The 26,674-nt window shown below is 40.1% G+C and overlaps 1 protein-coding gene across 3 annotated transcripts in view; it reads left to right on the top strand.

Moving 5' to 3' along the window:
- Positions 1-26,674, top strand: part of SKAP2 (src kinase associated phosphoprotein 2) — a 238,658-nt gene that overhangs the window by 140,580 nt on the left and 71,404 nt on the right. For all 3 annotated transcript variants that reach the window (XR_014137299.1, XM_060632765.3, XM_060632762.3), the window contains exons 10-11: positions 17,060-17,137; positions 23,157-23,269. Coding sequence is in view for 2 of the 3 variants with exons in the window: in XM_060632765.3 (XP_060488748.1) it covers positions 17,060-17,137; positions 23,157-23,269 (191 nt within the window). In the remaining variant the exon portion in view is untranslated. The remainder of the gene's footprint in view (positions 1-17,059; positions 17,138-23,156; positions 23,270-26,674) is intronic.

Genomic DNA, 26,674 nt, shown 5'->3' with positions numbered 1-26,674 from the left:
GAATATCATCTCTAAGAAACTTGTCATCTGGAAATAGGAAAAATCACACCAAGTAATTTTATTTGTATCATGGCTTTTTCACTGTCGGCTCCATTTGTGACAGCTGATTTCATATTAAATATTAACAGTATTTTTTTTATGCTTGAATGCGCCATAGTAGGAAGTAGGTTTTACTCAGAACTTTCCTGGTGAGAAAGTATATCATTCCAGTTTAATGATACATCGCAGACCAGTTATAAAGAACATTTTCTATATCTAAGACAACTAGGCTACCACTTGGATGTCAAAATTTTGAAGCTTTACTTTAGTGTTAGGAGGTTATTGTTTTTGGAGATCAGAATTGGTAAAATATTGGGAGTTTCATTTGGTTTGTACTAATATAAACAGGCATAGCTTTTAGAAATCACGGATGTTCATATACATTATATATGATTATAATGAATGAGCTATGGAAACAGTCCATTTGTTGTTGGATTTTTGATATGGAAAGCAAATTAGAATTTAGTTTTTTTCATTTTCAAGAAGACTAATACAATAAAAAACACTTGTGCATTTAATTTATTTCTGGTAGTGGTAGGACAAGTCTTATCAGTAAATTTTTATGGCATTTCGGTGATGTCTACTTTAAAACAGGCTAACTGAATTGTGTTGGATCTCTTGGGTTTGTGAAGTGTGTCTGTGATTTGTGCTGTTTTGATACTACTTTTCAATATATGAAAATACCCACGAGACAGGCTCCTGCTGAATTTCTGGTCACTGTGTCATCAGTGCTACGAGTGCACGTTGTCAGTTGTTTAAACATTGTGAAATCCACTGTGGGCTGGCAAGAAGCATCTGGGAGCCAGACTTTTCCTGTGGACACATGCCAAGGAGTGTATTGTATTTCCTCGCTAAAGTGAACTATATTGAGATCATTTTTCTTTTTGAGTTTTTTAATCCAGGAATTATTTTCTAAAGCTAAGGAAGGATCACATAATAAAATTGTTTATAACTACCTGAATTCTGGAGTAGCTGGTTGACAACTACTCTTATGTAGCTACAGTAGGTGTTGTAAGTCATGCAATTAAACTACTTTGGGTAGCGAGCAGTATTCTCCTAATTAGACTGCTCAGGAAAGTTGATATGTCATTTCATATACTCTCCTTCAATCGATGATTTACTCTACATATGGACAATGAACACTGAATGACCCCTTGAATAAGTACTGTAGTTGGCATGTCATTAAATGCACATGTTTGATTGCATTATTTAATCAGATATAAACCTTAAATTGCATTTTCATATACACAATTGCAGAATAACCTTTATTTTAACTAAACATGCCAGGAAAAGTTTGTAAAATGTCATACTTAGCTTAAAAAAATCTGAACAGTTGTGAGTCTGGGATGGGAAAACAAGAATGCTTTGTCATACTGGAAAAGAGGCTGGGGGGGTTAGCACTGACACTGCCTAGACTGTAGTTTCCTAAGGTGGCAGGGACTCGTGTTTCTAGAATGGATACATTTACTCCAAGTGTTACCCTGCGTCACTGTTGGGTGAGACCTTAAAAAAGGAAAGATCTGGTTTGCCTGCTATGGACATTAAAAATCCCTTGGTCCTTTTACATGAGAGCAGACATTTTGTTTATGATGGCCTTATTTCTGGAATCCAATTAAAAGACACTTTGCAGACGGGAGTACAGCTTATCCCTTTAGAGAGTCAAAACTGAGCAAGTGTGGTTTCTCACCCCCCGTTTTTTATTAAGTTTCAGGTATACAGCTTTATAATTCACAGTACAAAGTGATCACCACTGTAAGTCTAGTTACCGTCCATGATAGAGTTGACCCCCTTCCCTTCAGTAACCACTCGTCTGTTCGCTGTATCTATATCTATGAGTTTGTTTTTGTTTTATTGTCTTTGTTCCTTTGTGGAAGGAATACCTCTTCTTTATTCGTTCACGTATCAGTGGACACTCTGGTCGTTTCTATATCTCGGTTATTGTAAAAAATGCTGCAGCGAACATGGGGTGCATATTTTGAATTTGTGTTTTTGTATTCTTTGGATAAATACCCAGAAGTGGAATAGTAGTTCTAGAAGTTTTTTTTTAATGTTTTTAATGTTTATTTATTTTTGAGAGAGAGAGAGAGAGAGAGAGAGTGCAAATGGAGGGGGGGCAGAGAGAGGGGAAGACACAGAACCTGAAGCAGGCTCCAGGTTCCGAACTGTCAGCACAGAGCCTGACGCGGGACTCAAACTCACGAGCCGTGAGATCATTAACTGAGCCGAAGTCAGACACTTAACCGACTGAACCACCCAGGCGCCCCTATAAGTGTGTTGTTTTTTAAGCTCAAACTTTTATTCTTATGAACTTTAAAGAACATCAAATACTATTTTGCAGAAATGAACACCAAGACCTCCATCAAATGGGCTCTGTGTGCCTAACTTCCCCTTCTCCCCGCTGCAGGTTCTACCTTGCTTCTTTTGGCAACTCCTCTCTGCAGAAATAAACTACTTCTAGAAGATCTTTCATTGTCTAGACACTCTAACATTTTTTTTTTATCATAACTTTGTGTGTCAACAAATACCTCTTAACTTCGAATTAAAAATGCCTGAAACATGTCATTCTGAGAGCCCACGCACAGCCCCTCGTAGGTACTTGGAAATTTTTATTTCCAGAGTGCCATTCTTTTGTATTATGTAAAGTGCTTTAATTTGCTGCATTTTTCATGTCTTGCTGCCGTCAAATCTGGTAAGAAACTAGAGCTGTCTCATTGAGGATTAATCAGTCTTCTTGGGCTCCCGGCTAGGACAGCGGCACTGCTTGCTTCAGGGCTCGGCCTTCTTCTGTTTTCTCATCAGATTCAGCCTCTGAGAGGGAGGTGACGGGAGATGATTTTTCCATTTGCAAGCCGCCTTCCAACTGAAAGAAAAATGGAAGGGGCAAATGCCAAGCTTTCCACTTTTTGTGGCCATTACAAACATGACTCCTCTCCTGTTTTTCAGCAGGGTACGCTATTTTTCAAGGGAGCTATTTTTTTCGTACTGTCAGAGGTAGCCAAGTTATTTTGTCATTGAAGAGTGTTTAAAAAAAAAAGAATATATGTCAATATGACATCATGAATATTAACTTTCTCATAAGTTACATGTTATGGCAGTGGGTTAAAGTGCTGTTTAATTAATTAACCAACACAAGAGCAAGTGATCTGTGGAAGGTCCTCCATCGAAAGGGAGGAAAAAGCATAGTGCTTCAGAACTTGGGTTCTGGAGGCAGCCTGCCTGGATTCAAACTCTGGGACTGCTTCTTACTGCTGTGTTATGCTGAACAAGTTACTTAAATGTTTCTGTGCCTTCATTTCTTCATCTGTGAAATGGGACTAACGGCAAATACCTTCCTCACGGGGTTCAGAGGATTGAATGAGACGTATGCACGTAGTGGCCGGCATGGTGCTTGGTATATAGGCAGCCCTCAGATTACTATTGTAACCACTTGATTATAAATCTTCACTGTACTGGGCATTATACTGGCCACTCGAACCTCCTTTCATGCTCACAATAGTGTTGCTGTTTTCCAGGTTGCAAATTGAGGTTCAGAGAGTTTAGTTAGCTTGCTGAATTTGCACAGGTGGTAAAAGAGGGTAATATGAACTTCTGGAATACAAATTTTACTTGCATTTCTGTGGTTCCACTATGTCTTTGGGGGTTAATATGGGATCCATTTCCGCTTTACTGGCTCCATTATAATTAATTTTATATTAGTATTATTTAGTGAGGTATACCTATATTTTGAAGTTTAAAAGGCAAGTAACACCTGAAGGTACGATGCTCTAATTAACTTACATTCAAATTATGATAGAACACAAACCATTGAACTCTTAGGTAAAAGAAACCGTCCGAAGGGATACCTCTGTGTCAGTGGTTCTCACAATGCGGTCCTGGGACCAACAACATTGGCTGGAAACTTTTTAGAGTTATACCTTGCCAAATCTGAATCAGAAACTCTAGGGGTGGGGCCCAGCAACCTGGGTTTCACTAAGCCCTCTGAAGTTTGAAAACCACTACCATCGGTGAACAATACGTCATGGTGATATGCCAGAGATATTGATGTAGTTCATAATATCTAGTCCCAAACTGGAAGTTACATATCACAGAGGGAGCATGTGGTGGTAATAGAAAAATACAAGTGGGGCTGTTATTTGATAATTGTCCTATAAATATTAAATATTCAATACTGTGTGTTCAATCTCTTCCATTCCTTGGATTTAGGGCTTCTAAGCAGGTGGTAACTATTGCTTTCAAGCACAGCCGATTGAACACAAAGGACTGAGAGAGAGAGACCGAGTGACTTTCTCCCCAACCTCAGCTTCTTATGGCTGGGACACACAGAGCTAGGGATTGGGATGGTTAGGTGTTTTGTTTTCTTATTTTGGGGGGAGGGGCGTGACCAGGGGAGAGGCAGAGAGGAAGGGAGAGAGAGAATCCCAAGCAGGTTCCGTGCTGTCAGCACAGAGCCCGACACTGGGCTCGAACTCAGTAACCGTGAGATCATGACTCGAGCTGAAATCAAGAGTCAGACCCTTAACCGACTGAGCCCCCAGGCGCCCCACTTGGGGTTTTTAGTATTTAGCAACGAGGAATCTTCAACTACGAGGAACTGACGCTAAGAATCTGGAGACGGAGGAAAAGCAATAAGCAGTCATTACCATTGCATCTTGTTCCTTCTTCAGGTATAGTTTGAACGTAGAGTAGCATATGAAACAATGAAGGAGGCCAAAGGATATAGGAAATAGGGAAACTGCTGCCATATCCAGATTTAACTGTGGAAAAAATTAGACAAAAGCGGTTGTCACCTTAGCATCCAACAAGGAAAAAATTGGCCATCAGCCAGACATTTGCAGACTTTAGGAAGGTAGATTTCAGAAAAGTCAGAGAACGAAGAGACACAAATGTATGGTATTAAAGACGAATGAGTATTTTAAAATACCATTTAATTCCAAGTGATCCCAATGAGGAAAATAGGGAGAGGAACTAAAATCCATCAGTATCTTTGTGCTGTTATAATCTATCCAATTAATACAACTTTTACAGGGTCCTATATCAAGCACTGAAATGGCCCAATAACCAAAGGAAATATGAAAAGAACTGACGTTTGTAAATTAGGCTAAGTGCAGCAAAAGCTGCCCATAATTGCTATGTGGTCTTGTTTGGTTTTGAAATTTGGGGGAGGGCAGTAATTCCAAGAAAACAATCAGTTTTTATTTTATTTGTTCCTTTTCTGTCAAGAATTATCCTCCTGATAAGACTGGTAGGAGGTAACAAAAGCCCAGGACGGGCAAAGAGATTCTAATAGAATACCCAGCTAACCAAAATCCATTTGATTTTCATTCATCAAATGTTCATGGAAAACATTTTTTGGTCCCAGCCCCTCTGTTAGGCCTGGTTGGAGAGTTCACAGAGGAAAAGGATTGGAGAGTTCACAGTCGGAGGAAAAGGAGACGAGTAGACAAATGTCTGTAGTGCTTTATGAGAGCGGTGATAATGGAGGCCTGTACTGAGGCTGGGAGATCACCAAGGGGGAGTGCCCAGCTGCCTGGAGGGGTTTGGGGAAAACACTCTAACTGGGGGACATTTGAGCCATGTCTCAAACATGAATAGGAGTTAAGTTTGCCTCTGGTTTCCTTAAGTGTACATCAGAAGACAACTTGCAAATGAAATCATTGAATTACTGTCACTGATTTTAAAGGAAACATGCAAGGAAGAGAGAGATGCCCCAAGTATGGAGTCTAGCAATTAAATGGTGAGCTATTCAAAATGGGTAGAAGGTTACAGTATCCGAAGTTGGGTTTCCTGAAACAGACTCTGAGACAGTTGTATGTACAAGACTTACTGGTGAGTGGTCTTGGGAGATACCGTCGTGTGAAAGCAAGGAAGGCAGAATCGGGCGGGAGAAACTGGTCTACGACACAGCGGTGACTGAGGACTCAGCCAAACTCTTGGGGAGCTCTGGGTCCGGGATGCTTCTTCAAGGTTGTTGTTGAGGCGAAGGGGGCATGTCTTTATGTTCCTACATCAGCTCATCACTGGCTCCAGGCTGTCCTCTGGGAGGGGTGTGATCTTGAGTGAGGCAGCTCCCTGTAGCTGAGGACAGTTCCTAGTGGGGGACACAGCTGTGAGCCAGCAGCAGTCCGAGTCCCAGCAACTGGAGGACGGCTGCGTCAGGCCTGAAGAGGGCTTCTGGGAGGAGCGCCACATTATCCACTCTGGATGGATTCTGCAAACCACTGCAAAGTTTAGGAACTTTGAAGTGGACTCTAAGGCATCAAAGAGAGTCTTCTGTGCTATCTAGAAGATGAAATAATGATTACCAGAACCCAGCATGTATTCAGGGAAATGACAGACATATGACTAGACTTAAGTAAGTGAGGCATTTGGCCAAGATTGTCATGAAATTTTTATGGGTGTGAAGACCGTTGGATAACTGACTATACAGCTGTGCCCAAAGGGTGCTGGTTAATTTATTTTGTGAATGTCTTAGAGCTTAATTCTCAATATTGTCATACCATTGTATTCGTTGATGCCTAGATGAAGATATACAGGCCATGCTCTCAATAGACTGAAGTCATGGATCAAATCTAACAAGATGAAATATAATAGGGGATCACACTTGCTCCAAAAATCTTGTTGCACAAGTACGAGAAAGGAAAGACTTGGCTTCACTGCAAATGGGAAGAACACCTAGGGATTTTGGTCAACAGCTCAATGTGAGTCAACAGTGTAATGAGATTCAATCCTGAGATTGTGTGCTTTGGGAATATAAAATAATTATCAGATAGTGTTCTGGGTTACCAGGCTATCAGTTTTTCTCATGTCGTGGATCAACAACGTTTAGATATTTAACTAAAATGACATAGATGAAACTAGAGAGTATAATGCTAAGTGAAATAAGTCAGTCAGAGAAAGACAAATACCATATGATTTCACTCATAGGTGGAATTTAAGAAACAAAACAAATGAGTAAAGGGAAAACAGAGAGAGAGAGTGGGGGGGGGGGGGGCGCAAGCCAAGAAACAGACTCTTAGCTATAGAGAACAAACTGATGGTTACCAGAAGGTGGGGTGGGGGATTGGTTAAATAGGTGATGGGGATTAAGGAGTGCACTTGTTATGATGAGCACCACGTGTAGTATGGAAGTATTGAATCACTATATTGTACACCTGAAACTAATATCACATGGTATGTTAACTGGAATTTAAGCAAACACCTAAAAAAGAAAAGAAAAGAAAACATAGGGCAGTGATTCCCAAACTTTCTGGTCTCAGGAGCCCTTTACAATTTTAAAAAGTATTGAGGACCCCAAAACACTTGATTTAAGTGGGTTCCACCTCTCCATATTTACTATATTGGAAATTAAAACTGAGAAATATTAAAAATGTTTATCAACGAGTTTAAAAATCTCAATGATAAACCTATTACCAGTGAACATAAGATATTTTTAGGAAAGAATAGCTATAGTTTCCTAAAATATCAGTGAAAAGAGTGGCAACGGTTTACATTTTGGCAGATCTCTTGAATGTCTAATTTAAAAGAATACATGTAGACTCTCAAATCTACTTCCGCATTCACTGTGTTGAGATATGTTGTTTGGTTTAAGTCTAGTTAGCATATGGAGAAACCCAGCCTCACACAGGTATATAGTAGGAAAAGGCAAGGGTTTTAATAGTCATAGGAGCTATATGTTCTTTGATAACTGTACCCAAACTGGACAAGTTAAAGGTTAGTTGCAAGGTGGAATCCAAAACCGTATCAATGAACTTTCTGTACTTTGTTACTTTAAAATTCACGGGTCTGTCTTATACTTTGACTGGATCTCTTCCCAGGCATGTTTTGTAACATCATGCATTGGTCATTTGGAAAGTATTGGTTCACTGCATTATGCAGAACTTCCAAATATTTGTGAAATGATGATACAGTTAAAAACTGTAGGATTCATTAATATCACCACCAATCTCATTAGAAAAGTCTTTCAATACTGGGGAGCGGTCAAGCTCATGGTGGCAGATCTAAGTTTCTAAAATGCTAATTTTTGCTTGAAAGCTTAAATTTTATCGTGGCAATCATTGTCAGTTGTTTTCTTTGAAATAACAAGCTCACTTAGTTCATGTTTGAGAAAATATCTGCCACATTCCCAAGTCTGAGTAACCGCAGTTTGTCTGTCACTCATTCATTCAAGTAAAAATGGTGTCCCGTGGAAAAAAGCTCGTTCAGCTTGCCACTCAATCTTTTGCACATCTAGAAATGCAGCACGAGTGCTTCATGCATTCTTCTGATTTTGTCACACAGAATTATTAAATGGACGGACGTGTTCTCAGGGTTGATATTACATGAAAATAATAATTTATACTGCTTCCCCGCGGACATTCTTCGGTGAAACTGGCTTGTTTGTTTTTAATGCTAGTGCAAAGCAGTGAAGAGACAGTGACAGCTTGGTGCCATTGCCTTGATTTATGCTGAGGTGTCAGCCGTTTACCCATCATGCTCCACAGCATCAGTGCAAATGTTAACACAATGAACAAGGCAAATGTCTTCATTTTATTACGAAAATAGTTTTGACCTCATAGACTCTCCACCTCCCAAAAGGGTCTCGAAACCACTGCTGTTAGAAGGGATGTGGAACCGATCAGTCCAATGGGTGATGGTTCCCCTTATGTTCCCGTGCTCTTTCTTTCCTAGGCTGTTGAAAATGAGGTGAAGGTGCACCTCATGAGAAGAGGATGAGTGTGTTTGCATAAGCAAACAGGAAACAGAGCCAACGCCTCTAACAGCTGAGTTCTGGTTCCATCTGTTTTTTTCTAAGGTTATAGTAGACAGTTGTAGATCCATATAAAACAGCCAAGTTACCATGAAATGATCTCAACACCACCCTGTTTATCATTAGATGGTATTTTTTACGGAATAAAATTTAAACCACAATCTACATTGAGAGGAAATATTTTACTTTCTAAAAAGGAACTCAGAATAGTTTATAATAAAATACAAATACATTTGGAAGGAATGGATGACTCATATATATGTATATATTTCATATGAAATAATGTATATATTTCCTAATAATGAAGTACGTATATATTTGGATATTCCTATTACTCAGAAACTGAGTAGAGGTGGTCTAGGAGAAGATGTTAATAGTCGTTATGGATCAGTCTTGGATGATTTAAAAAATGTAAATATATATATATATATACACACACACACACACATGCACGCACGCTTGCTTATTTCTATTGTCTGACTGCCAGCAATGAACAGATACTGCTTTTGTGGCAAGAATAATAATAAAAGAAGATTAATCTAAATTAAAAACCAGAACTATTTTTAGTGGCAAACGATAACTGTACCAGAAGTCCACAGCCAGATCGAGGTTACTGTACCTGAGAAACAATTTAATTTGACTTTCTTGGGTTAAAAGAATTTTAATATCGCAGAACTTATTATAGATGTTAATTAAAAAGCTACGAGTTTGAGCTTTATGGAATGGTTAGGAAAATTTTCTATCGTGGGATGCGTGAGTAGAATATGCCCCGGGACAGGGAAGAGCCACGTTTCGTTGTTCCCTTGTGCCTGGTACTCCTTGGGAGTAAAGCCTTCTCCTGACTCACAGTCCCTTCTGACTGACAGGATCTGGCCCGTTCAGACCTTATTTTTAACCGACATACTTTGCTTACCATAGTTGCCTGTGGGTGCTCAAGTCTGTGTGAGACTGCTCCTGAAGAGAGAAGGACCTCTGGAGCAGCAGAGACTTTTCCAGAAATGTCCACAGTGCATGTTGCATAGAAGGCAGTGCAGGGAGAGAAGAGCAGAGCCCAAGTTTCGTGACCTTGGCCCAGTCAGTCATTCAGGACCCCGTTAATGAAAGAAGGAAGTTGAACTAGATTATAGCTAAGGTTTCTTTCCCTAAGATTTTGTCCAGATTCTGCCAAATGAAATTCTTGTTTGAATTTGAGGTTGTCCCCAAGATCCCAACCTTGATGCTGGCAAGCTTAATGTCTGTAAAAATTTATTATTTTTGCATTTTCAGGTTTGTGTATAAATGATTAGCTTTAATATAGTACAGAGATGTACTATGATCTTAGGGAGCTTATTTTTGCTTTTGAGGTGCAACTATCAAACCCTATAAGAATAAAATGTCAAGGTTGAAAATTAGATGGTATGATTGAATAACTACTGCTTATTTTGTTGCCTTTTATATCATATTAACCTTCTTGGTTGCCAAATTCATAAGCTGTTGCAAAACACCTAGTTTCTAAGATAATGACCCTGATACTGCAGGCTAGTTGGGTATTTTTTTCCCCCTGGAAATCTGATTGTGTCATTACCCTGTCCCAGTCCTGTTCAGAGTGCTGGAGGGTAGACATTATTCTTTGTACTTTACTGAGATGAGAATTACAGTCTCGAGGTCACAGGAGTAACTAGAACTTTTTGTTGACATTTTATTATTATTATTAATTATTTTTGAGAGAGAGAGAGACAGAGAAAGAGAGAATGAGCAGAGGTGGGGCAGAGGCAGAGAATCTTAAGCAGGCTGCGTGCTCAGCACAGAGCCCGACGCAGGGCTCCATCCCACAACCATGAGATCGTGACCTGAGCCGAAACCGAGTCAAATGCTTAACCGACTGAGCCACCCAGGCACCCAAGTAACTAGAACTTTAACGGTAGGCCCCAGTTTGCCTAATTTCCAGGAGAGTAAACATGACTCTAAATATACCATTTCAGCCATTTTTATCTTTCTTGAAGTTCATATAATACTAAAAGGCACACGTTTCTATCTTTAAAAAAGTATATGAGATATATGCCAGTCTGTAAAATATATGTCAGTCTATTAGATAGAAAAACCCTACAGAAGTGTCATATTTTAACTTACCAGTATAGGCCCCTAGGGAACTCACTTTTCCTCCTTGTCTTGGTGTGAATTCCCTTGCCCGTAGCCCTCTGACCCCTGCTCTTCTGCTTTTACCTACTGCCAGCTTCCGAGCTGCACCCCGGGTCCGGAGAGCGAAGAGGGGCTCAGGTGCCATTTGTGTGAACCTCCTGCACTCTCCCTCTTTCACACTGTAGTGCTGGGGCTAGCCAGGTGTCTTCATTCCCCTCGTTACATCTGTCCCATCTTCTCCCAGCCAGGGACATATTGCTTGCAATGCCCTGGAGCCAGAACCCTTGGAGAAATGTGCAGGATAGTTTGTTGCTTTGGAACGGAGGCAAACGTCTTTGTTCGTAAAAAGACTTGCCATGTGCTGTCTGCATTTGACCATGTTTCCCTTCTTGAAATCCAGTGAAGAAAGAAAAGCTGGCTGGCCTGGGAAAAAATTATGAAATGTTATTTCATAATAAAATAGTTGACATATTTTTGCAATAATGAGTCACACTAGAGACCTTTCCAGAGTACAAAGTGGCACGTGCTGGCTTCAGGGCACTTGAGCGTGTGCACATCAGAGGTGGGGAAGGAGGGCTGGGAGAACGGAGAGGAGATGTGGGTTGGGGGCATCCCAGCTTGAAATTCTGTTTCTAAATCCTTGCTTGCGGGGCGCCTGGGTGGCTCAGTCGGTTAAGCGTCCGACTTCGGCTCAGGTCATGATCTCACGGTCCGTGAGTTCGAGCCCCGCGTCGGGCTCTGTGCTGACAGCTCAGAGCCTGGAGCCTGTTTCAGATTCTGTGTCTCCCTCTCTCTGACCCTCCCCCGTTCATGCTCTGTCTCTCTCTATCTCAAAAATAAATAAACATTAAAAAAATAAAAAAATAAAAATAAATCCTCGCTTGCAAGGATTGCTTACCTTAAGATGTCCTCGCGGGGTGCCTGAGACTTTGGCTCAGGTCATGATCTCACGGTTTAGGAGTTCGAGCCCCGCATTGGGCTCTGTGCTTATAGTGTAGAGCCTGCTTAGGGTCCTCTCTCTCCCTCTCTGTCTGGCTGTCTCTCTTTCTCTCTCCCCCTCTCTCTCTCTTTCTCCCCCTCAAAAGTAAACATTGGAAAAAAAAAATAAAGGTGTCCTTCGCATACAATGCTATGGTAGAGCAGAATCTGCGCACTCATGTGGAAATGTTTTCCGGGTCCAACAGACAGCTGGTATGCACATGAAATTTTAGAAAACCATCTATGAGCTGAATAGAAGGTGAAAAGAACTGGCATTTGCTGCAGTTTCAATCCCTGCTCTAATTGCACGTGTGAACTCGGACAGGTTACTCAAGCTTTGTAAATTCCATTTCTGCGTCCATGAAATTATGGTAAAAATACCTGTTATCACCTCATACAACGGTTACGAGGATTTAGTTACATAAGGGATATAAATGCATACAGCATGAACATTCAAGCAATAAATGTTAACTTTTCTTGAGACAAATGTGTAGTTTTGTAATCAAATGAAGCCAGGGCAGGTAGAAATCTACACCCAATCTTTATTTCAGAGCATAGCTTTTGATTCTGTGTTTTAGGTCTTGAAAATACATTGTAGTTCAGCAGAGCCGTTTTCTGAAGATGCTTAGTGAGAAAGGTAATCATTGTGTGTGAGTCGAAGGTTTTCTGATGTTGTCCTCCTCTCCCTGGAAGATGTGATAAGATCAGTTTTCAGCCCTGATGTGAACATCACACACCCTATTTTGGTGCCAACAAATTGTCCTCAACCTTTTTCAAGCAATGTCAGCTGTCTTTGTCATTTGCTTATAGCTTTTCTCTTTTGGTTGTTTTGTCCTTAAAACAAAGAACGTTAGTAAGGAAGAAATAGCCATTTTGTACAAACTGCATAGCTAGACAGATTCGTGATTCTTATTAGGGTAATAATCCATCTGTTATGGAACTGGATCAATTTGTAAATTAAATTGATTAATCTAGCAGGGGACAAAAAAAGGTCTTGACTTCTCCCATGTAGGCAATGGTAGTCATCCTAAAAAGATTTGGGAGGACCCCGTTCTCTGCTCTTCTCCCTTTCTCTGCTCAACTCGGACGGAAGACCAAGTATCTGCTGAAAAGGGGAGCGAGAATGGAGTTCAGGCTTTTGGGTTCTGAGTGCTCCTGGAACTTCCATATTTTTGACCGGGCTCTCATGTTAAAACCTTCTGGTGACTACCAGAACATGTCTGATACTCGCTGATTAGTTTAGTGAATGTACAACTGTGTTTGAATTATCTTCTGCAGTGAGTTTACTATTATTTTCATCTTGTCTGATCAACAAAATCTTCTGATGATTCTGCTAACAATGTGTGATTGGAATAATAGCATCACATGTTGCAGAGTTTTGTGCTGCAGCTGAGAGGCATGTAAATACAAGCTGCTTATTTGCAAGAAGCTTCCAGATTTGCAATATGATTGCTATGGAAACCACATAATGAAAACCTTATAACCATCTGTGTGGTTTGATGGATTTTACCGCATAGCTGAGCTGTTTTTGTTTACTGTTATTAAAATGTTGAATGGAATATATTAACCCCACAAACATTGGCTATTTGAGGTATTAATTAGTATTGTATAATGACATTTGTGACTCAACACCAAAATAAAATATGTTTAATAATAAACCTAAATAAAACAACATGTGTATATATTTCTAATATATTAAGGAGGTAATTATTGCCTAGAATTTTCATTTGTCCTTATATAGTTTTTGAGTGGTGTGGAGAGTTTTTCTCTGTTAATAAATGAACATAGTAGGATTTATTTTCATGATTTTGAATCTGTTTGTTCACTGCATATTTATTGAACATCTCCTCTGTATCAGATTCTGTTCAAGATTTCAGTCTGAGTTTCTCTCCCTAAGATTAAAACACACACACACACACACACACACACACACCCCAAATTTTATTTTGTTTTCTTTTGTATGGAAGCTGTTTGTATTGTTAGCCCAAGATAAAATGAGTTGTTTGAACATCGTTAAGGAAAACTGATGTATGAAATGCAGAAGCTTTGACCTAAAAATATCATTACTCGGTTTAAAATGGAGAAAGGAAGTTTTTTAAATCAGTATTTCCTCCTCTAAAATACTACTTGTTCAGCATCTCACATTGAATTTGGATACTTCTCAGTAAATATTGATACTTAAGTAAATATTTTAATAGCATTATTCTGATAATTTACGAATACATTGTGCACATTTATAGCACTTAAATTTTAATAAAATAATACAGTCACAGTAATAAACTATTCTAAGTTCATTGTTTACTTTGCCAAGAGCAGAATTTTCCATTTAATTACTGTAATTAGTTTTTGTGATAGCTTGACCCTAACTTTGGATGGTAAGTCTGTATCCCATGATGTCTTCTTAAATTTTTTTTTTAACGTTTATTTATTTTGAGAGAGAGAGACAGAGAATGAGCAGGGAAGAGGCAGAGAGAGAGGGAGACACAGAACCTGAAGCAGGCTCCAGGCTCTGAGCTGTCAGCACAGAGCCCAACGTGGGGCTCGAGCGAGATCATGACCTGAGCCCAAGTGGGACACTCAAAAGACTGAGCCACCCAGGCGCCCTTCCCATAATGTCTTCTTAAGAAAGAGGTGCTTCCTATATTGTTGTGCTTAAGGCTTTTGACTTGAGGTCAAGAGCCCTTCACGACTTTTGACTTTACTCAACTGTCTGATTTGTGACCAGCTTGGAGGAGAGGGAGCACTGAGGAAAGAGAAAGTATGACAAATAAGTAAAGTTTTCTCCTTCTCCTTTGAAAAAATTAACCATCTATAAAATAAGTCGGTTGGACCAAATGTCTGTAAAACTTGTACATGAAAACACCCTAATAAACCGTTTACAATCACGAGGCCTTGAGGTTTGGCATAAGTAAGATAACTGTTGTTGAAGAGAAAAGAGACAGGATTTGGTTTTTTTTTTATTAGTTCTTCCATGTATCAACTGCTCTCTGACTGACTCGTATTAAATTGCCGACACTGCGGTCAACTTAATGTGTATAAAGTGCCAAATATTTCCAGCTGTTCCCTTCTTTTGGAGCTCTCCTTATTTTGTTTGAGTTGAGTTGCAGAAATTCAAAGCAGTTGTAGGTTTGTTTTAGAAGTACAGTAACCCTCAAGCCTGAGTTAAATGGTGAATTTTCTGAGTCACCACTTTAACATTTGCATGAGCCTCCTAACTTTGCATCTAGTCCCCTGTAGATGCAAACTTGAGAAGCCTTCCAGTTGCCCCTGGACGTTTCCCCTGGGTTGCCCCACCTGTACCTTCAATCTCTCACGCGGCTCCCGTGTTCCCTTGGCAAAATAGCTTATCTTGGCTATTCTTTTCTTAGGAATGGTGTGTTCCCATTTCTCTGCCAACTAAGCTCACAACTTGTGTCATCCCTGGTTGCTCTTCTTCCCTTAGCTCTCCACATCCAGGCAGGCACAAAGCTTATCGATTCTAGTTCCTTTTCCTCTCATAACCGGCTCCTTGCATTTCCTCTGTCCTTCAGTTAGGACTTCCTTCCCCTTTAGCCAGACTCTAAGTGGTCTGTCTCCCCCCATGCCCTCCTTCAGGCTCTCTGGGACAATGGGACCAGATGACCATTCCGCAAGCATAGTGTTAGTTCTGCCCTTTCTCTGCTCAGAAGTCTTCGGGGGCTCTTACTGCCTACCAAATCAAGGTCTAAAGTCCATAGCCAATGTTCATGGCCCTTCAACAGCTGGTCCAAACTACTAGCCTTCTCTCCCATCCTATTCTTCCCCTTAGAGTACTGTGTTCTTTAGCCAAATGGATAGTACTGAGCTTTGTTGTTTTGCTTATGATTCTCCCTCTGTCTAGAAATTTCCTCCTCCCCATCTCTCTCCATTCAAATCTTCTCCATCCCTCAGAGCCTTCGTGGTATTCCCCACTTGGGTGGTTTCTAGTCTGTGTTCCTTCAGTTCCTTGTGTCTCACGTGTCAGGTTTTATGTCCCTCATCCCATTTTCCTTCAGGTACTACTGTCTTCTGTGCCCTGTAGGCTCTCAGCTTCCTGAGGGCAGAAGTTTCCTACTCTCTTTGCCTCCCTGGTAGAAGCTGTCTCTTACAGGTAGTTAATACTCAATGGATTATTTAATAGCCATAATGGCCGTGTTTACCTATTTTGCATACTTTACTTTGATGTTTTTTATTTTTCTTGAAATTATGATTCTTTTGAACACAGTTTTTCTTGGGCATGCCATTTTGTTCATACATCCCGCCTTAAATATCTCTAAATGTATATAAATCCTTAGGTGAGGAAAGTGGTCGTATAATAAATGTTTCTTTAATGTAAAATAATTAAAGTCTATTGACTCTGTTTAAAACTCTTCTCATTTAGTCTTCTCCTATTTCTTCCTATAAGCGGGGGAATGAATGTGACAGGAAAGTGTGGGAATAACAAAGGTAAGGCCCAGAATATATGCAGGGTAAAGCACATGGACATTATGATCACAGGCCTGAGTTGGAATAATAAACAGTGGCAGTGTCTTTACCTTTTTGAACCTCAGTTTACTCCTCTGTAAAATGAGGATTTAAAACTATTTATCTGTGAAATCTTAACATCTGCTATGGTATATGACACATAGTAGATCCACAGTATGATTTGGGGGGAATTGTCCTGAAGGAGGAGGATCCTTTTGGTATTCTCCCATGAAGATCAAGGGAGAAAACATGAAGGGTCTGATACTCAATAAATGACTTATAGGTTAACTGTATTTTATATCACACATTTTCCCTGTGTTCTACTGATGGTTAGGGACCGTGGTTTTATCCTGCCTCGGTATAATGGGGTCTGTCCATATAGTGCTGGGTGTTACTTTCCTGGATTTCAGGGCTGATCTGGATTTAAGAGTGTTCCAGAGGACTTTCCAGTATGCGAAACAAAATATGTGAGGCATCAGCACGTATCTTAAATTTTATCAAGCCAACTGGTAAGGTCGCTATGTGGCACTAGCTAGAGGTTTGTTTGTTCAGCTTTAGATTATTGACAAAGGAATGTGAATGTTGAGCGGTTTCATTCTTTGAGGAGGAATATTTATGCGTCGTGAACTTTCAGTTTTGCTCGTAAAATGGGGTGAGTACTGTCTTGTTATTTCTGAGGAAACCCTTCAGCGTGCCATTTCTGTTGTTTGCTTACAGAAGAGGAAGAGGACAGTGCTCCCGCAAACGTGGAGGACCAAAGGAAGACGAGTCAGGACAGTGCTCTCCCCGCCACAGGTACTGAATCGTGAAGCTTCTTGGGAAGCTTCTTTTGGTTTTGTTCACTTTCCTTTTCGCCACTTTTCTTACAGCTCTAAAGAGGGTTTACCCAACTCCCCCGAAGTTGGCTGCTTCGATCTTGGTATCTTAGGGCGGATAAGCTGCTTAGTCCCATTTAGGATGCATGAAAACCACTTGAGAAGGATTTATAAAGTAAGCCAATTTATACAAGGTATTCCTTCCTGAATTACTTTGTAATGACTCAATTAGCTTTCATTTCTGCACAAAGGAGATTTAGTTGCATAAATTAGCTTATCATCATTGAGGAAGTGTCACTGCTAAAGGACAGTTTATAGATACAACATGCAGTTGCTGTCAAACCTATAAGAATGTAATATAGACATCTGTGTATACTTTGTGCTTGAGCAGAACAGACTTCTGCCATTCAGAGACCAACAGGGGACAACAAGTTGCCCAGGGGACTGGCAATGTAGACATCTCTGAAAAGGTCAACTTGACACAGGCTCTGACAATCGACCCGCAGCTCTGTCTTCTTTGATAAAAATCAGATAAACTTAAGACCGCTAATTGATCTGCAGCCTGTTTAAATGTTGGCCATGCATATCTTCATTGCATATGATTAACACAGAAAGCAAATGAATTGGGTAAGAAATGCCAGAGTCCGGTGACAGCGGTTTAAAAATTGGAAAAGGACACTGATGGCCTAGAAGGCTAGGAAGGATATTCCCCTTATCCATTTCCACTTGGCACATGGCCCCAAGTACTAATTATGACTGAGCCGGGAAAAATAACCACACATGCTGTGTACAAGATCACATGATATGGGCGACTTTTTTTTTTTTTTTTCGCGGGTTGTTATTTCCAAATAGCAGGAGATAAACCATATCTGGAGGGCAAGCACGAGGTTAGCTTTGATAAACCAGCAATTATTTTACACGGCAAGAAGAGAGGGGATGCCTTCTTATCAGGACTTTTACACCTCTTCGTAGCCACATGTCAGCTGGGGCAAGGTCTCCCATATCATCCCGTGTCCTGCACAGAGCTATAGTTGAGGGTCACCTTCCCTTCTCTGATACATTCATACATCACTCTTGCCAGCTGTCAGAGGCAGGGTGGACAGGAAGTGTGTGTTCAGGAAGTAGCTTTCCCGAGTCCTTCCTACCATGACATGCGGAAAGGAACCAGAGGCCTGACTTCCGGACCTGGACAGGAAAGCAGGAGCAGGCTGCTGCAGAAGGTTTGGTTTCCTTTTTTCAGAAAGGAAGTGAGGACGAAGTCATTAGATGTTAGCACTCTGGTCCTGTAAAAGGCAGCTATAAAATCCTAAGACTGAGCGAAGCCTTGAGGATGATCCACAGTGGTAATTTAAGTATATGTGTTTTAGGATGTATCAAAAGCTTCTGCCGAAAGCACGAAGGGTTTTTGTTTTTGTTTTTGTTTTTGTCGGTGCAGGTGTAGAAGTAGACACATGTAGGTATCCCTTCCACAAATAGAAGCGTTCTGGCTTAAAAGCAGTTGTATTTTTCAAAAACCCTTTTAAAGTACCCATCTCCCAAATGTTTGCCTTTGAGGGAAGGAAGAAAAAAGTCAGTTTTTCTTCAAAGGAATGTACTAAGTCCATCTAGCTTTCCGTGCAATAGCTGTAAAGCACTGCAATAATTCTTATCTTTAGTGACATGAAATTCTTTTCAAGCAACAGTTTTAATGCTTTTGCATAGCAGTGACCTTTGCTCTCTTTGGGCTGTCGAAGATGTAACACTAGAAGTTTGTTTGCTGTGCAGGGCAGTGGGTTGACAAGGGTATTACTATCTTGCCGAGCATCACATGACGTGAACTTCTAACCTTACTCAAGAATGTTATATATTTTTCACATTGAGCGATTTTACTTAAAAAAGGAGAAAAAAATTCAGACTAAAGCGCAATACATAAACAACATAATCCTGTATTTCTTATAAGTTCTTTTATGTTCAAGCTTGCACATCTTGCATGTTTATATGTATGTACAAAATGACTCCATTTGATTTTTTTCAAAAATGTTTAATGTTTATTTATTTCTGAGAGAGAGAGGGAGACAGAGCACAAGCAAAGGAGAGGCAGAGAGAGAGGGAGACACAGAATCAGAAGCAGGCTCCAGGCTCCGAGCTGTCAGCACAGAGCCCGAAGCGGGGCTCGAACTCACACATGACGCGATCATGACCTGAGCCGAAGTCGGAGGCTTAACCAACAGAGTCACCCAGGCGCCCCTGATTTTTTTGAACCCTGTAGAATTTGCTTATCTTTCTGAAATCGTTTTTAAACGACTGCTCGAGAAGAGATTTTTCATTATCTTGCATATTGTATGTTTCAGCCACTGCCATCGTATTTTTAAAATCCTTTTTTGTTCTTGTAAAAGTATCTCCAATGTTTAGCCTATTTTTCCTAATGATTCTGTTATTGCCCAATGATCTGTTTTTGAGTGTTGGAAAAAGCAAGAACGAGTATATTGTTTGAATCCTTCAGAGGCTGGCTAATTTAGAATGGTTGTTTTTTCTGTCTTTACCTTCTCTTTTTAACCATTCATGCCTCTCAGGACAGGAAACATAATGAGGTGAGGCTTTTTGTCATTTTGAAAACATAGATCATGATGCGGGAAGATTAATCCATGCAGTGATAACAGCTAAAGAGACTTACTTGTATTCAGAACGTGGGATTATCTGTGGCATTACATTTTTGTTTTTTAAAAACGTATTTTACACGGATTATTTTTCGGTGTATAGGTGAACAATGCTAACTCTTGTGAGCTCACTGGGCTTCTGAGGCTAGACCCGTGCGTAATTTTTTGAGGATGGTTAGCCATACTTAAAATTTCAAAACTTAAAATAGTGAAAAGTAAACCAGAGAAGCTCACTGCTCTCAAAGGAATAAAGCAATTCCTAATTTTTATATCTGAAATTCATACCAGGGCACCTGGGTGGCTCAGTTGACTGAGTGTCCGACTTTGGCTCAGGTCATGATCTCACAATTCATGGGTTCGAGCCCCGCGTCAGGCTCTGTGCTGACAGCTCAAAGCCTGGAGCCTGCTTCGGATTCTGTCTCCCTCTCTCTCTGCCCCTCCCCTACTCGCACTCTGTCTCTGTTTCTGTCTCTCAAAAATAAATAAAACATTAAAAAAAATTTTTTTTTAATAAAATTCATACCAAGAATTTTAACATTACTTTCCTGAGGAGACTAAGGCTAATAAATTTTTATCATCAGGCCTTCTCGTTAGTTGTGGTTCTCCTGCTTTATACCTACTACTGCATTCTGAAACAGATAGAATAGTAAATTGTATGTGTGTATAGCCATGTGACATAAACAACTTATTATTCTTTAACAGAGCTCACATATGGGACACAGAAATGAGGTTGGTCTTTGGGTAACATCATCATCAAGATTATCGAAAACACAGTAGAAAATGCATCTTTTTCCCAGTATTGCCAAGTAGCTAGCTCTGTTGCCTCTTTACAGCAGTGAGATTTAATGAAATGCTCATGATGCACATCTAGGGAGAAATGCATCTTGCACACGGTGGGGGTCTCCCTTCCCCTCATGTGCTCCTGTAACTCCCATTAGTGTTAATGGGAGTTTCACCAAGCGCATCGAGGGGAAGAGAGACCCCAAAGTGATAAGGATTATGTGTTAGAAATCACCATATACTTTTCTTTTCCTTCTTTCTTCCCCCACCTCTTGAAAATCTATTGAATGAAAAACCGTCGTGAGAATATCTGAAAAAGGAGGAGCAGGCAGCAGGCTGGGCAGCTGGGGACGCGCTGGGACGCTCGAGCTCAGCCAAAACTTCCCTCGTTTTAGCCCAAGTTTTGTTTCTTTAACCTTTTTGGATCAAGCCTCAGGCTGAGCAACATTGGGAACACACAGGAGCCTGGGCCGGGGAAGCCAGCTATTTCCATCCTTTTACCTCCTGGCCGGCGACTGTGGGGGAGGGCCTTGCATGTGAAATGATGTCATCCTCTCTTTGCTCTAATTCCTTGACTTTTAAACTGACACTGACGGACTGCTTGGGGCGCAACATTTGACCCATTTAGCAGTTGATTTAATCGGACTAGAATGTCTCAACTTCCAAATCTCTATTTGTCTAAATAAGTGGTTTTTAAAGGAAATCAGTCACTTTATTATTAAGTAATTCTTTCTAAAAGAAAAAATTGACAATGTTTGGAGTGATCTGTCCAGCCGGAGTGCCCTCTAGTGTCCATTCATGGAATTTACTTAATAAATTGCTTTGTGGGGGGAAATGTAATGAAGGGTAGCCACGAGCATTGTTAGTTCTTGGTTGGATCCCCGGGCTTGTATACATGCCTGCTGGTGGAGTGGAGAGGTCAGTACGGAGTCTGTCTCTCTCTGTTCCCCTCCCTTCCTCCCTCCTTCCTTTCACGCCTCCTCCCGTTTTCTCTCCCTCCCTTCCCCCTTCCACACCCCCCCCCCCCCGCCCCCGGGAATTTTTAGAAAACAGGAGAAAAAACTTGAATAGGATTTTGCAAGGTGGCATATTCTAGCCACTGTTTATTTTCTTCAAGCTTAATCGAGAAGTATCATCTTCCTAAATTGTCACACTCCTCGCTCCTCAGATTTTCTCTTTGGCTCGAAAAAAACCTTTCGGATATTAGAAGTTTGAAGACTTCTAACAAACTTAGCACTTTGTGTAAATCACAAACCACGCGATATAAGATGAATACCCAGAAGACCCGCTCACGTGAGGAGTTGTGTTGGAATTGCCAAGAAGCCTGCTGTTTGAGAGCCATATAACAAAACTAGGATGACAGGCCTGACGCAGCATGCGTCCCCACAGCTATCCCCTCAGAATTCAGAGCTGACATTCCAATGATGGAAGTTGTCAACACGTATACGTTCTGCCTGGTTAGTGAATACACGGACATCTTATTGATATCGCTTGCATTCTTTTTGCGTTAACTCATCAAAACTCAATTATCATGAAATTAAAAACAGGAAACAGTTCTCAGTGTAACAAAAGCATCCAGTGTATTTAACTCTGTGCTGTGTTTCAAGAGACCCACATTGTATAAGTGACAAAGCATTTATTACCCGGTTTATTGTGGTATTACAGAGCGGAGAGCGCTAAATAATCAATCAGTTAATGGTCTGTATGGCAGTTTGAGCACATCACATCCATTGTGCTTATGCCGTTAGAAGGATGAGCTGGTAACTACAGTGTATGTTGCATGTTTATTCAGAGCGTAATGTCCTAAACTAGGGCTGACAGAAATCTTGAAAAATGCAGCTTCAGCTTTGGCAATTTCAAAGTTGCTAAAATATGTTAGAAATAACTTTTGTGAGAGGCTTTCGGTACAAAAGTCCCCAAAGATAAGAGCTGGAATTACCCTCTGTGTTATTTCCACTTTACCCTCTTCCTCTAACCAGCTGTAGATTTTAGAATTTAAAAAAAAAAAATGCCGAGTTTGAGTTATTTCTATGCCCTACTGACTCCTTTATTATTCTTTATTATTGTTTATGAAGTGTCCCCAAATTTTCTCTCCTTCCCTCCCTTTCTCTCTGTCTCTCTTTTTTTATTCTTTTGGAATTTTTAGAAATTCTGTAAGGTGGTTGTTTCACAGTGTGTTTATCACATGTCATGGATACTTGCTCATCATGTGGTGTGGCTGATTCACCTTCAAAACATGTTGCGAGTGGGTTTAGGTCCATTGTAAAAAATAAATGGGAAGGAACTTTTAGGTGCTGGCTTGATGAGAGCGCATGGCAATTACAGGCTTTGGATAAAACAAGAAAGGGGGAGAGAGAAAAGAGACATTCAGAATGAGATCTTTTTTTAAAGAAGGTCTCATAATGATATAATTAGAAGAAGTGGGATTTGTATGTAAGGGTAATCAAATGTTCTTTGAATCAGGACGGAATTTTTTTAGATTGTTTTGGTGGTGAGAGGCCCTTTAGTTTCTATTGGTTCATGTTTAAGCAAGGACCCGTTACATGAAAGCTCTAACTCATGTTTTCTCTCTCTTCTTCCTAGGAGATAAAAGCACCGATTATGCTAATTTTTACCAGGGTTTGTGGGACTGCACAGGCGCTCTTTCTGACGAGTTGTCATTTAAACGTGGTGATGTGATTTACATTCTTAGCAAGGTAAGGAGACACCCCAGCTGACAACCGTAAAGGGTGAATACAAAGCTAGATTCTTCTGCATCTGGGTTTACAACACTGGGGAAAAATGCCAATTGGAATTCCTCTAGGTCCTTGTTAACAATTGGGAGTTCACAATAATTAATTATTTTGTCAAGTGAAATATAATCAAATTTTAAACACAATCAGATAACAGGATTCAACTTAGCAGTGTGTTTACCTATCACTTCAGCCTTTGGCTCACATCCACACCCTGCCTTCTCCAGAAACAATATACTTATGTGAAAGTTAACATTGTGAGGTATTAGGTTATTTATTATGTTTTTCTTTCCTCTTCCTTTTTATTCTTCTGTGTGCTTATTCTGATTTTGTCTGCCATTCACTACTGGAAACACTGTTTATAGTAGGAGTTTTTCATCTTTATGTAAATACATTGGTGTTCCGACAATTTAAAAGCGATGTTTTTTCTATTCAGATAGGTTTAGGTAATTTTTAACAATTTAACATAGTTGTATTTGTAAACGTAATGACAGAGTCTGTTGCTATGAACTCACCTCTCTCTCTCTCTCTCTCTCTTTCTCTCTCTCTCTCTATACACACACACACACACACACACACACACATATAAAATCTCTCTCTCTCTCTGTTTCTCTCTCTGCCTCTTAAGATACTGGATGACTCAAATCAGTGTCTCTGCCTCTTAAGATACTGGATGACTCAAAATCTTCCTGTCCTTAGATCTAAAAGTCATGTTTCTTATAGTGGTGACATGCGTGAGCTGCCTTAATTTTCATATTTAACTTTCCCTGCTGTAATATAGGGATTAAAAAACTTGCTCAGTCTACTTTATGAAGCTATTCTAGAAACAAATGATGTATGAAAACTAGTTAAATGTAAGTAGGGAGATGTTCTATAAATCATAAGTCTAGAAGTTTAATGTGGTTTCTTGATTAGAGAAATATTTTGTACTTTTCCAAAAGATAATATGGCTTGCTAGATACAGAAGAGATTTGGAAATAAGGTCGTTTATTGAATGTAACAAAAGATGGCTGGTGGATAAAATCATAACCTAGGAAATCATAGAACATTTGAATGAGGAATCTGCATGATGATCATCCACTTATTCTTGGTTTTACAGATAAGGGAACTTGGGTCGAGAAGGGGCCAGAACCAGGACTTAACCAGGCGCCTTGACTCCCAGACCAAGGCTGTCTACTTTTCTCTCGTGCATCTTCCTTCCTCCTTTCCTCCCTCGTGTGTAATTTGAAGCTGTCGTAAAGCATCTACAATGTGCGAGGGCCTGTGCTAAGCACCAGGAATCCAAAAGGAATACTACAGAAGCACTTGTAGGTCATTGGGGGAAAATATTTAACAAGTAAATATAAGCAGCCATGATCATTGCTAGTTGAGGTGCCCAAAGCTAAGACTTCTCATCTCTCTTCGTCCTCTGTTCCTTAGTATGTTTGTTTTTTGTTTTTTAAAGAAATACAGGTTTAGTTCTTAGAAGCTATAGATAACCAACTCTTGGATGAAGCATTACAAGATTATTGAGCACTTCATTGTTCTGAATTAAGATAACACTTTTTTTTTTTTTTGAGTTAATTACTTAACATAGAAACCGAAGTGATTCATTTCAGTTCAAGAAAGTCTCTTGGAATTATTCCCCAAACGTACTTAGCTCGCAGTTTCTTTCGCCAGCTGAGCTGCAGTTGCGTATAAAATAAAAGGTTGATTGGCTTCTACCTGGAATTCCAAATTATAGGGATAAACGGCATGGAGTCATTATATTATTACGGTAAAATGCAAAACTTCTAAAAGCCATGTGGGTCTGCCCTTAAAGCCTTCTTTATGACTCATGCTGTCTTTGTGGCTGAAAACCTCAGAGTAGCGACCTCCGGGGCAGGCTGTCAAACAAGTAGCATTCCCATTGCCTCCGAAAATTACTTTCTGTTATTATGAAAGTAAAGGTAGCGTCATAGGTGTATGTCACACTTCTGGGATCCCAGGGAAGGCACTTTCTGTTCTCCCAAACCTGTTTTGCGGAGATTGTAATTTTATGTGTGAAGCCTGGTCATAGAGCTAAGGTTAGTGGTGGTCCGGCTCAAAGGAAGAGTATACCGCCATCTAAAATTTCTAAATGCTATTATTTGGGCATGTGCCTACCAAAAATAATTCCTCTCTCAGCCCTTCACAAGGCGTGAAGTTCCATGGGCAGCATGATTTCACGAGAGGCCTCCTAGAGCTCATTTTGGTTTTGGAAAGAGGCTAGACACTGTTCGCCAGCGCATTATCGCTTATTGGCGGAATGACTTAATGCCAGTATTTATCCCACTGCAGAGCTGGTAGAATCAACCAGGTAAATCTTGGTGAGGGTAAAAAGAAAGGACACTTAGCTCTCCCTGGATGGAATTTGGACAAATTTGGGGCCGTTAGTGGGCATCTTGGCTATTGGTTTTCAAATTGCTTTGGGAGTCAGTATATGTTTGTGAAGACTTGCACTTAGCGATTTGGGGGGAACAGTTTCAGGGAGGAATCTTTGGAGACTCTAATAATTTTTTATTGGCTTGATCTTCCAGTTTTTACCAAAACTTTGGCCAAAATAGACCATAAAGCAATATCATAAATTCATTTTCATGGGAATGACAGCAATTTGAATGTTTAAGACTACTGTAAATTCAGGGGCGCCTGGGTGGCTCAGTCGGTTGAGTGTCTGACTTCGGCTCAGGTCATGATCTCACAGTTCGTGAGTTTGAGCCCCACGTCGGGCTCTGTGCTGACAGCTCGGAGCCTGGAGCCTGCTTCGGATTCCGTGTCTCCCTCTCTCTCTGCCTCTCCCCCACTTGTGCTCTGTTTCTCTCTCTCTCTCTCTCAAAAATAAGTAAAATGTAGAAAAAAATTTAAAAAAAAGACTACTGTAAATTCAGAACTCAGGCTCTTAGAAGAGAGTGAAAAATTGCTCAAAAGGACTTGTTTCTAGATTAAGGTAGATCTATATATTGTTATATATATATGATGAAGAATTCCTCAGAAGGACTTGTTTCTAGATCCAGGTGGAGAGAGAGATTTTTTTTTAAAGTACACTTAGCATAGAAATCACCAGCATTGTTGTAGGTCTAGAAATGTGTTTCATGTTTCTCAGAGTTATATTAGGTTTTGTGGCTATAGAACGAAATTTTACCATTTTAATTTATTTTTTACACCATCTAGTGGCTCAGAATGAGTGGTGCAGGTAATTGCAGCTAATGTGCGCAGTCAAAATGATGTCATAAATTCAGCTTGAGATCTAGCTATGGATTATTACTTTCCTATGTCGTGTCAATAAAGTATTAGTATTAATCATAAAATTTTTAATCATTCAGAATTGAATGTAAACATTGTATACATACCTTTTTAAGGAGTCTTAATGCA

The sequence above is a fragment of the Panthera onca genome, chromosome A2 (genome assembly GCF_046562875.1).
Source record: "Panthera onca isolate mPanOnc1 chromosome A2, mPanOnc1 haplotype 2, whole genome shotgun sequence".
NCBI lineage: Eukaryota > Metazoa > Chordata > Mammalia > Carnivora > Felidae > Panthera > Panthera onca.
This window is presented reverse-complemented; position numbering and strand designations above follow the sequence as displayed.